Source organism: Nicotiana attenuata, chromosome 11 (genome assembly GCF_001879085.1).
Source record: "Nicotiana attenuata strain UT chromosome 11, NIATTr2, whole genome shotgun sequence".
Lineage (NCBI taxonomy): Eukaryota > Viridiplantae > Streptophyta > Magnoliopsida > Solanales > Solanaceae > Nicotiana > Nicotiana attenuata.
Genome location: NC_031999.1, coordinates 39,171,059 through 39,182,643, shown reverse-complemented (window position 1 = coordinate 39,182,643; position 11,585 = coordinate 39,171,059). Strand labels below are relative to the sequence as shown.

The 11,585-nt window shown below is 39.1% G+C and overlaps 1 protein-coding gene and 1 long non-coding RNA gene across 2 annotated transcripts in view; one reads left to right on the top strand and one right to left on the bottom strand.

The window, feature by feature from the left end:
• LOC109234826 (kinesin-like protein KIN-4A) overlaps nt 1-10,750 on the top strand; it is a 20,778-nt gene extending 10,028 nt beyond the window's left edge. Inside the window, exons 11-24 of the mRNA XM_019400876.1 lie at nt 2,796-2,894; nt 2,982-3,095; nt 3,211-3,327; nt 3,410-3,490; nt 3,711-3,782; nt 5,966-6,059; nt 6,263-6,294; nt 6,385-6,482; nt 6,591-6,689; nt 6,838-7,059; nt 7,728-7,890; nt 9,064-9,210; nt 9,308-9,601; nt 10,212-10,750. Of these exons, the coding sequence (XP_019256421.1) occupies nt 2,796-2,894; nt 2,982-3,095; nt 3,211-3,327; nt 3,410-3,490; nt 3,711-3,782; nt 5,966-6,059; nt 6,263-6,294; nt 6,385-6,482; nt 6,591-6,689; nt 6,838-7,059; nt 7,728-7,890; nt 9,064-9,210; nt 9,308-9,517 (1,548 nt within the window). The 3' untranslated portion in view covers nt 9,518-9,601; nt 10,212-10,750. The remainder of the gene's footprint in view (nt 1-2,795; nt 2,895-2,981; nt 3,096-3,210; nt 3,328-3,409; nt 3,491-3,710; nt 3,783-5,965; nt 6,060-6,262; nt 6,295-6,384; nt 6,483-6,590; nt 6,690-6,837; nt 7,060-7,727; nt 7,891-9,063; nt 9,211-9,307; nt 9,602-10,211) is intronic.
• On the bottom strand, nt 484-1,056 carry LOC109234370. Its single transcript, XR_002069196.1, has 3 exons — nt 966-1,056; nt 682-769; nt 484-598 (listed from the first exon to the last, which is right to left on the bottom strand). It is a non-coding gene; the product is annotated as an uncharacterized LOC109234370 (long non-coding RNA).

The window sequence follows — 11,585 nt, the reverse complement described above, 5'->3', positions numbered from 1 at the left end:
GGGGGGGGGGGGGGGGGGGGGGGGGGGGGGGCGGGGGGGGGGGTGGGGGGGGTGGGGGGGGGGGGGGGGGGGGGGGGGGGGGGGGGGGGGGGGGGGGGGGGGGGGGGGGGGGGGGGTGGGGGGGGGGGGGGGGGGGGGGGGGGTGGGGGTGGGGGGGGGGGGGGGGGGGGGGGGGGGGGGGGGGGGGGGGGGGGGGGGGGGGGGGGGGGGGGGGGGGGGGGGGGGGGGGGGAATGGTGCCTAAACTAATTACAACCTCCAAACCAGGGATAGGCACTAGACAATATTTTCAGACTTCTGATGAATTTCTTTAATGAGCCCTTCTATTTTAGAAGTAACTCCAAAAGTGACAGACTAGCACTTTGCTGTGGTGGTTATGCGAAAAACAGACAACTTTAGATCACATCACTGTGTCCTTGTGTGAAGAACATATTACTCAACCAATGATATGTTTAATTTAAAATGCAGTTTAAGAATCCATCTTACCTCTTTCTGCTCTAAACGCCTATTTAATTCATTCAATTCTTTGTCTAAGGAGTCTTGCAGGAGAGTGTGTTCCCACTCTTTTGCTGCTTCTTCTTCCATATCTCCTGGATCACCTGTCAGTGAGTCCGAATCAAAGCACTGAACCACTTGTAGAGTTGAGTTCTAACATGTGAATCAAAAGTCAAGAGAGGCGTACCATTTTCTTTCACAGGATAACCAGATGAATCCATGCTTTGCAAGCCTCTTTTAAGGCCTTCACTTTTCACTGGAACGGCACCACTAACCTGAAAAGATAGATAGATAGATAGATAGATAGAGAGAGAGAGAGAGAGAAGAGAGAGAAGAGAGAGAGAGAGAGAGAGAGGAGAGAGAGAGAGAGAAGAGAGGAGAGAGAGAGAGAGAGAGAAATTAGTTATGCGACTAATCAGGATCCTCTTTTCATAAACTGGACTTCATTAATGTAGGGAAGTTAACATATACTTTAACTTCTGTTTCATATTTCTCAGTGCTAGAGCCTCTTCTGCGGTACTCATTTAGTTGTCTACTTAGCTCTTCATTATTAGCTTCAAGCATGCAATCTTATCCTTAAGCACCTGCAATTGAAATCACGAATGAGTTGATTGTCATCTATTGAAGTATGAAACTTATCCAGGGATCCAATTTAAATTGTAAAAAAGAAGATCTAAGTCATGGACAACCGTAGAACAACAAAAACCACCTGTATTTCATCAGAAAAACCACCCTCCACTACGGGCACGGAGTTCTGCCGCTGCAAATACTCTAGTTGTTGGCGCATCTTCAGCATCTCATTAGACATTGGATCTCTATTAATCTTCAAAATCGTTCAAAGAGAGTCTTAAGATTTCTTTTTCCCACAATAATGGAAAGACATTGTAAGAAAAGTTTTGTTGCAAAAACTTACTACTGGCTTGTTCTGAATATTCCGAGCACGATTTGCATATTTAGAGTGTTCAGAGTTTCGTTCAGCATTTATATCAGCAAGGCTAATGCATGCTGGAAAAATGTAAATTAAAGATAAGAAAAAGTAGGTGAAGTGTCCGCTTGTAGGTAGCAGGACATGCAAGCATCTCAAAGACAGAGAAATAAGAACCATAACTTTGATTAATCCAAGACGATATACATAAACACTGTCATAGAATTCTTCAGCATCCTACTTAAACAATGTTCTTTTCTTGGTCTCTTTTTTAAATGGTAGAAAAAAGACATGTTCACTGGAGATCGAAACAATAAGAGGAAGCAGCTAATTGATATTGAGTGATGCCAGATAAAATACCTACTGAGGACTCCCAAACAACAGGTCTTAACTTCTCATCGGGGTCACATATAGGGACCTACCTAGCCTCTGGCCAAGAGAAAAGGAAAGGGAGCAAAAGTTAGCTAATTCCCCAATTTGCTTCGATAATGCCCAAGTGCCACTGGCTTATCTCTCAAGTGAATCAATATTTGTTAACAGTGTGCCCCATCAGCCCATTACTAACGATTCAAAATATTAACACCACCATGATTTAGCTTAGAATTTAAATTGAGCTCAAAGATTTGTGCTCCAATGTTAGGGCTAACAATCATTCAATCAATCAACTATGCCTCAATCCAAAATTTTCCTCAATCGCAAATTTTTTTGAGTGAATGTAAAAGTCTTATCTCCACTGTGCTCTCTTCAGGTTTATTTCATTCTGATGCAAAATAATATGTCTTCTAACACAAATATGAGTTCTCAAAATCGTACAATTATTCCTACTTGGAAGTACCGGTTTCCAAACAGAAAAAAGACTGCTAACAAACACGAGTAGTGTTAGTGTAACGACTAGCTTTTAATTATAAATTGTTTAAAGGAACAAAAGCAAATTTACAAATGAACCGTTTGGTTACCGGTGGGTTTACGAAGTTTTACGGTTTAGCCTAGACCCTTACCCCCCCCCACCCCCCCCCCCCCTTTCCCCCTTGACATGGAACAGGGAGGCTCTAACCACCTCCTGGCTTGATTTTACAACTCTAAATTTATGGATTAGCATTCACAGACCTAGCTAACCTGCATAGTTTTGTCGTTTGCTGTAGATAGCTGAACTGCCACAATGACACCTCATATTTGTTTATTTCTGAGGCTTTAGAAGTACTAGTTTTGGTATGTCATGTCATGCAATTAATTGTCTATATGGAGTTGGACACGGGAAATTGTTCTAGATTCGACAATTCTTCTGGATGATACCTTGTCTTAAAAATGGTTGCTAGTGTTCCTAGCTGTGCTACATCTGATGATCTAATAATAATCATCTGCGTAATACTGTGCAGTCTGAGATGAAACTTTATGGAGGCTTTGACACCATGGCTCTGAAGCAGCACTTTGGTAAGAAGATTATTGAACTTGAAGAGGAGAAAAGAGCTGTGCAGGTAATTGAGAAAACAAATTGAAGAAATGTAATTTCCACATTTTTGTTTGGGTTGGTGATTTCCTCGTTTTCTGATCCCCTGATGCAGCAAGAAAGAGATCGATTATTAGCTGAGGTTGAAAACTGTGCTGCTAATTCTGATGGACTGTCCCGGAAATTGCAAGATATGCATTCCCAAAAGCTAAAATCACTTGAAGCACAGGTCTGCATTTGTGCCATGTTCTTTAAAATAATCATTTACTTGGGGTTAGAAAAGCAGATAATCTTCTGCTGTGCGCCTATCTCTGTAATTTGTTAAATGTGTATTCACCTACCAGATACAAGATCTTAAGAAGAAGCAAGAGAACCAAGTTCAGCTTTTAAAGCAAAAACAGGAGAGTGATGAAGCAGCAAAGCACTTGGAAGATGAAATACAATCAATCAAGGCGCAGAAGGTTGCGTTACCCTTTGATTTCTCCTGTAAAAGTAACGTCCTTCATAGCACTGATGTGCAAATTATGTTCTGTGCTTTTATAGGCACAACTGCAGCAAAAAATTAAACAAGAGGCTGAACAATTTCGTCTATGGAAGGCATCTTGGGAAAAAGAATTGGTGCAGGTAGTTTGCTGCTACTACTGCTTTTACTCTCTATTCTTCGCCTTGTGTTATGGCTGTCACAATCATTATGAGAAGGAATGATGTTACTACTGCTTCAGAACTATAAGTGTCTATCATAATTATCTTCTCCTAAATACATGCTGTTAATGAGGAAATTGCTAGTTATTGTGTTTGAAATCTTCAGGTTGTTGATAACGCTAGATGTTATCTTTGAATGCAGTTAAGGAAGGAGGGGAGGAGGAATGAGTATGAAAGACATAAATTGGTTGCTCTGAATCAGCGCCAAAAGATGGTGAGCATTTTCCTCTCACTTTATGTTGTGTTTCACTCTTCTGCAGCAGCTTGTTGCAGAGAACTGGAAAATTTGATTATTACACTGCGTGGCTTCAAGTAGTTCCCCTACTAGCAACACGCGTATCAAGCCCACCTTGTCTCACCGTATGCTTTTCAACCCCAAACCTTATACCACCGCATGCATATCAATATCACAACGTATCACAAAACGCAGCTCAAGTGCCCAGTATCACAACTTGCCACGAAACCAACAACAATAGTACTTTCACAATAAATAGCCCATAGTTCAACCACAATATGCACAAGAGTATCAACAATAACAACCGGAAGTGAATAACTCCACGAGAATAGTATTTCAAAACTTAAGACTTTGCCTCAATGTGAAGCACGGCCCTTATAACTCAATACCAATTTCAACAACAAGATATTCCAAGAATAACAACTTCAAGTAAAGAATTAAACGGTTAAATAATGAATATGGAATAAAGGAGCAAGAACTTCGACTAAACATGTAGAGCATTTAACAAGTAAGAGATAAGGCAAGTAGAGCATGTGAAAATAGACTAGTGATGATGAATATAACATGACAAGATAACTCAATTAAGGCATGAAAAAAATGTACATAGCTAAAACCGATAAATTTCCACATTTAGCCTGTGTACGGACTCGTCACCTTGCGTACACGGCTTTCACATATCACAATTATCACAAACCTACACCAATCCTAAGGGGTAATTCCCCCACACAAAGTTAGGCAAGACACTTATCTCAAAACACGCTAACTCAACCCACTAGTAGGCCTTTCCCTCGTTTATACGACTCCGAATGGATCGAATATAGCTAAAATAACTTCATACCATTAATATAAGCTATAGGAAACTATTTTTGAACAATAAAATTACGATCTTTGCAAAGAAATAAAAAGTCAACTCAAAAAGTCAATCGGGGCCCGCGTCTCGTAACCCGCCCAAAATTACAAAATACGAACACCCATTCGATAACGAATCCAACCATACAAGAATTACTCAAATCTAACCTCAAATCGCTTTTCAAATCCCCAATCCTAAGAAGTTTCACAAATTTTCCCCAAATTTCCAACTCAAAACACTAATTAAATGATGAAAACAACAATAGATTCATGAAATATAGTCCAATCCGGGTTAGAATGACTAACCCCAACGATTTCCTTGAAAAACTCTCGAAAAATCTCCACAAACCGAGCTCTCTAGGTCCAAAATATGAAAATGAAATTCTCGAAGACTCTTTTTTTGCCCAGCGATCCTCGCTTCAGCGGGCCTGTGGTCGAACCTGCGACGCCGCACCTGCAGAAAATCCATCGCAGGTGCGGTTCGAACTTAATTCCTGAGGTTCCGCTTCTGCGGACAATTGCTCGCACATGCGAGCCCGCTTCTGCAGAGAAACGACTGCATCTGCGGTCCTGCCCAAGGCTGCTCCCCAAATTCCACTTCTGCGAAGGCAAGCCCGCTCCTGCGAAGGCGCACCTGCGCCCAAAAGTTCGCACCTGTGAGCCCAGACCTGGGCTGCCTCATTTCGCTTTACTCCATGCGCTTGCCGACGAAATTCTGCCAGAAAGTTATCGGTGGCGCGTGAACTTCAAGAACTTAGAATCCGGTGGGTTTCTTCAGATCGGAGGGAGGCGATTCCCCTAGATAGGCTGTGACTGTTACTTCAAAAGTTGGCAGAAATTTCGGCGTGGCAGTGGACAAATTCCGGCAAGGCGGCAGACAAATTCCGGCTAGACAGTGGACAAATTCCGGCGAGCTACAAGCTCGGCTCTGATACCATGTTAAATACAAAGGCAGTGGAGCAATCTCCTTATAGTATTATTCCAAGAATGAGAGCTATTTGTTGGTTTACAAGTAATTCTATCTAAGGAAACAAAACAAAATCAGAAAATCCCTAAATATCTCTACCTATGATTATGCTATGTATACTATATCAATTTGTGTCTATGTACATTCTGTAACACTCTGTAAGCAACTTATGCATTCTCCATTACTGATCAAGCTCACTTCCACCATGGAAGCAGCTTCAATCTAGCTCGTAGCAGTAAATTCTGATTCTCTCAAGTGTACTGAAATACGCACCCTATCAACAAATGTAAGTTAGACAACGATAAGAGTCAATATGTGTGTTAATGATTTCTTGAATTTACATCAGGTTCTCCAACGAAAGACAGAGGAGGCTGCAACGGCAACCAAGAGATTGAAGGAGTTGCTAGAAGCACGTAAATCTTCAGCTCGTGAAAACTCAGGTCTGCACTTAAGCTTTAATAGGATGTCTTTGTTGTAAGTTACTGGTGTCTCTGTTACTATGAAGATTATAAAGCATCAAACACTTGGCTCACTGAATAGGTCCCATTTTATAGTAAGCTTGATTTTACAAGTATAACTTATTCTACTTACTAACGATGATTTTATCGAGAAAAAGAAAACTTAATAATCTATTTAAATGCAGCGACTGGCAAAGGAAATGGAACAAATGGACAGGTAATAATCTCTGTTCTCTTTTCTGCTTTAATGAATTTTTTTCTTGTTCTATTTGATCAAATCATTTAGAGAAGTTCTTATTACATTCAGAGTTATGAGAAATCATTGCAACGTTGGCTTGATCACGAGCTTGAGATTATGGTGAATGTTCACGAGGTTCGGCATGAGTATGAAAAGCAAAGTCAAGTGTATGTAATTATATCTGTCTTTCGTTAGTCTACTTGTTTTCTGTTTATAGTTATATTATAAACTTTTCCCCAGTTTTATGTTTATTCATTGCTTTCTCTCTATTCCAGACGAGCTGCGTTGGAAGAAGAGCTAGCTGTTTTGAGACAAGTTAATGAATTTGCTTCAAAAGGACTGATCTCTCCTAAGGGAAAAAAGGGTCTTTCTAGGTACATATACTAAACTCATCCTTCTCTTCAGCTGATAATGGATTCAGAACTACTGGACAAATGTACCCTACATGCATTAACCGGGTTGAATTAGTTTATTAATTTTAATGTCACCTGGATTATATCCTATTCACTGTCATCTGTTCAGGGCATTGTCAATGTCACCAAATGCAAGAATGGCAAGAATTGCTTCTCTTGGGAATATGCTTAGCATTTCATCCAAATCTCTAGTTGCCATGGATTCACAACTTTCGGAAGCAGAAGAACGAGATCGTGCCTTCAGCAACCGGGGATGTTGGAACCAGCTACGTTCCATGGGGGATGCGAAAAATTTACTCCAATATATGTTCAGTTCTCTTGCGGATGCAAGGTATTTTCCTGATGCATTTTTGAGCTTTCTTCTATTTATCTCTTTATCACTTCTCTCCATTGAATTAACAACCTATCTTATAGTGCGCGCATTCCATTGTCTCAAACATTATGAATTCTATGGGCTGAAGCTTCATAAGAAGTAGAGATAGGGGGAAATGGCAAAACCGAAATTGAAAGATTAGTGAAGTTATCTGAAGCACTACCAGGAGATCTAATATTGTGCTTTGAAGTAGATTTGAAGTGTGTACTACTAAGGACAAATACTAAGAGTTGTCAGTCCAAAAGGATTTTCATGTAGGTGAGCTAGGGAGGACAATGGTCATGAGACTGGATTTCAGTGAGGATAAAAGCCATTTCTTTACATTGAAAACCACATCCAATTTCTGTTATGATGGTTTGAAATCCCTGTTTTGCAGGTCATGATAGTCGAGAACGCTCGTGAAATAGAGAAAAAAGTTACACACTGAGAAGGTCTCCTTAGGAAATTAATGCATAATATACACCAGCTGACCATATCAATATTATATTTGTGATGATTGTTTAAGGTTTAGAAGGCTTCGGAAACTTGACCTCCTCTGTAGAAAAGAATATGTCATTTACTTTTGCTTTTGTCACAACAGCCTGTGGGAATTTATTTGTTTTAACTCTCACTTTTGCTTTATGCAGGTGCCAACATTGGGAAAAGGAGCTTGAGATCAAGGAAATGAAAGAACAAATGAGAGAACTAATAGGTGTACTGCGACAGAGTGAAATTAGGAGAAAGGAAGTCGAAAAGGATCTGAAAGTGAGAGAGAAACCCGTTACAATATCATTAGCTTCATCAGCTTCGGTAGAATTTACTTTCTTGCATTTCCATTCCCTGCCTCATGCTTTTAGTTTTCTACCTCTTTTAGAGAAAACATGCAAGGATCTTAATCAAATATTACTGTTTTCAAAGATTTGTCCAAATTAAACCAGAGCCGCATTATCTTTAGATAAATATATGATTTGACAATATAATTTTTTACGATGACCCATGTTGACGAGCAAACTCTAATTAATATTATCAGTATTATATATGTCCTCGACGAGTTTTCATTCGACAACTATCAATAATAGTATCATTACTTACAGTTTTAAATATCTTACGTTATATATAGCAAGCTAAAAATTATAAAAAGATTCTTCGTCCATCCTATTACGTAGATCTTTTTATGTACTTCTATATCCATGTAGATATGTGATTTGCATTATTAGTTTTTAGTTATAGTGGGAGATTAAGATTAATTTTATTATCTTTTTCTAGTACTTCATTTGTTGAAAATATTTAAACACATTTCATGAAACATTTTAGTGAAAGATTTCTTTTTAAAGAATAACTTAATACCGAGTAACCAAGAAAGAAGAGGAAACAATAAGAAAACAGAAATATTTTTAATTAAAAAGTTTAAGGGAGCAAGTAGGGATCGAACCATTAACCTTGGGGGCTAAGTCGCACTCATTTCACCCACTGATCCTAGTGCTCACCTGAGCATGGGCTCACACATGCTTATTTAAGAAGAAAATCAGAAAATACAAGTGTTATACATAGTCTAGGGAGCGGAGCATGGGTTCATATGAACCCACCCCCTCCCATATAGATCCGCCCCTAAATGAAACCTTTCCGAAAAACTTTATTTTGTGCCTCACACAACTGACACTAGTTGTGTGAGGTCTCTTTTTTGTCTCGCAATTTTGTGGACCCAAAATTTTGTGATCAAAAAGTGTAAGATATGAGTCCACTACAAATTTGTGAGAAAAAAGAGGCCTCACACATCTAATGTCAGTTGTGTGAGGCACACCATAAAACTTCTCAACCTTTCCTATGTATTATCTGGTTACTGAAACTGCCATTTTAGTAAATAAAGCTATTAGAAAAAATCCAAATGCATTTATTCTGGTTTTGCTTTTTATTTCTTTTTCTTCTGCTGAACACTTGAAGTATTGTTCTTTCCTTTAACTGAAATGTTGAAATACGAAGCAGGCTTATCCCGACAAACACTTTGTGGATGACACAAGTGGTCCCTTGTCTCCAGTCCCTGTTCGGGCACAAAAGCAGCTCAAATATTCGGCTGGAATTGCTAGTGCTTCGTTCAGAGAGGCAGCAACCTCTATCGATCAAACACGAAAGGTTTCTCTCGCGATCTCCTTTTCTTCTTTGGCAGTTCCTTTAATCACTTAGCACTAGCATCACGCATGGCTGATAGTGTACTCTTTGATGACTGCAGATGGAGCAACTCGGCCAGTTGTCAATGAAAAAACCGAAAGCTGCAGGACAAGGTGGGAAGCTATGGAGATGCAAGAGAAGTCATCATCAATGGCTATTACAGTTCAAATGGAAGTGGCAAAAACCCTGGAGACTTTCGGAATGGATTAGGCACGACAATGAAACAATGATGAGGGCACGTCATCGTAAGCGGGCTCTGCCAAGTCACTAACTTCGGTGTGCAAACTATATATTCCGCTTTGATCTCTCTCGATCCCCAACACATCGTACAGAAAGGGAATGGAAATAAGTGCAGGTAATGTTAATCTATTTTGAGTTAAAATTATAGGGTAAATTTCTTTCCTATGTTGCGCGGACTCTCCAAAATACTGCCGCACCCGTGTCGGATTCTCCAAAAATACACTGCTTTTGGAGAATCCGACATGCACCCGGCGATATTTTCGGAGAGCCCGAGCAACATAGTTTCTTTCTGCATATCCTCTGGGCTCTTAAGATAGTGATACTGTCTTTGCTACGATAATTTTAACATATGAATACATGTTCGAGTGACTTAACGAAATTGATATCATGATATTAATAGCAATTGATTAAGAAGTATCTTAACTTAAAGTGTCTGACCTTACAGCCACCCTTTTGCATGATAAGAACCAGATAGTATTAAACGAATACTAACAAATAATGATTTTTTTTTAAAAAGTTCAAAAGTAGCAATAAAATTCTGGAAATTCTTGACCAAGTGAAAATTTCAGAGGCAACAAAGTCCTTGAATCTGCTATAGAAGGGTCAAATTGCCTACTCATAGATACCAATATACTTCAATAGATTCTTATCATTTTACTGTATTATCTTGAATCCCTTTCTTTTTCATAATTATTGGCATCTACAATAGGGGATTCTATTTGCAGGGTGCAGTTCAAGTGGCAGTAGGGAGCATTTTGTTTTAGATATTACATGATGTGGATTTTCCGAGGACTTATATCTGATCTTGAATTTTAAAGATCGGTCATTATTCATCAGCTGTATGTTGTGAATACATGTTGAGGCTACATACACGCGCGTGAGTGATCACAAAACAATATTTAGAAGGTGGATATGAGTAAGTTGCTGGCAGAATTTCAGTTACACAACATATCGCCAGTCTGTGTATACTTTTTGGCAAATACGTTCATCTTGAAAGATATTGATCTTGAGGAGCATGTGCAGATATCCTTTTGAGTTTTTGTATCATTTATGGCAAATTTATGTAAATGTGGTATATCTTATGTAGTACAATGTTGATTTTGTTTACAGTTCTTAACATAGAGAGAATTCTTTAAAGCAGAAAACTTAGTTTCTTATGGTCCACTTTTTCATTTTACCCTTAGGTGTTGTAGGTAATAGCATTTGGTATGATGAACAGCTGGTTCAAGAATACTTACTGTTTTAGGAGAGTGAATTTGTTCTACTCTCTCTCTCTCTTTACGCCACTGGTTCATATAGTCTAGAGTTTTGGACAGCTTACCATCAACAAGTGATTAATTTCTTGGAAATTTGGTTTGGGTTTAAAGTTTAAACAATATTACCGTGTAAAGGTTAAGACTGTTACAAGTGGTGGTTATATATGCACACAATATTTGTTGAACTATTACTCATTCATTATGTATCATTCAGAAACAAAAACATACAAATTCACAAGCTAACATTGGTCACGTATCAATTATATTAGATGATATCTCAAACAGCAAACGGGGGCACTACATTCGGCGGAGAATTGAATGCATTTTTGTTTACTCGTAAAACGGTACAGTTTAATTTGTCACGTGATTTATAGACAAGCGAACTGATTTAATCCAAAAATGATAAATAAACTAGATTAGAAATAAGACTTAGCGATGAAAACCAAAGGAAATGACAAGCTTGGCTCCGAGAGCAGTGCCTCCGGGGACATAAATGAGAATAATATAAAGAGCAAGTAAAGTTATTTGATTTAGCTTGAGAATAGAATGTAGCATAAGTTTTGCCAAGAATTTCGTGTCTTACAATGACTGTTGAGTCTACTATTTATAGTTATATCTAGGGAAACAAGATTCTAGGATCAAGCCCCTCTTAAATGACAATAAAGAGGGCCATTGATGAATATGTAACGGCAGACCATGAATGCAAATATTCTCTACAACTGCTGCCCATTTAACGCTAGGGAATATTCTTAATTGAATGCTATCCGATGGAAAGCATATGATTCTGCTCACGTTGATCATATTCCCTTCGGGGTCAGCCCGATGTCAATTGCACACGTTTCC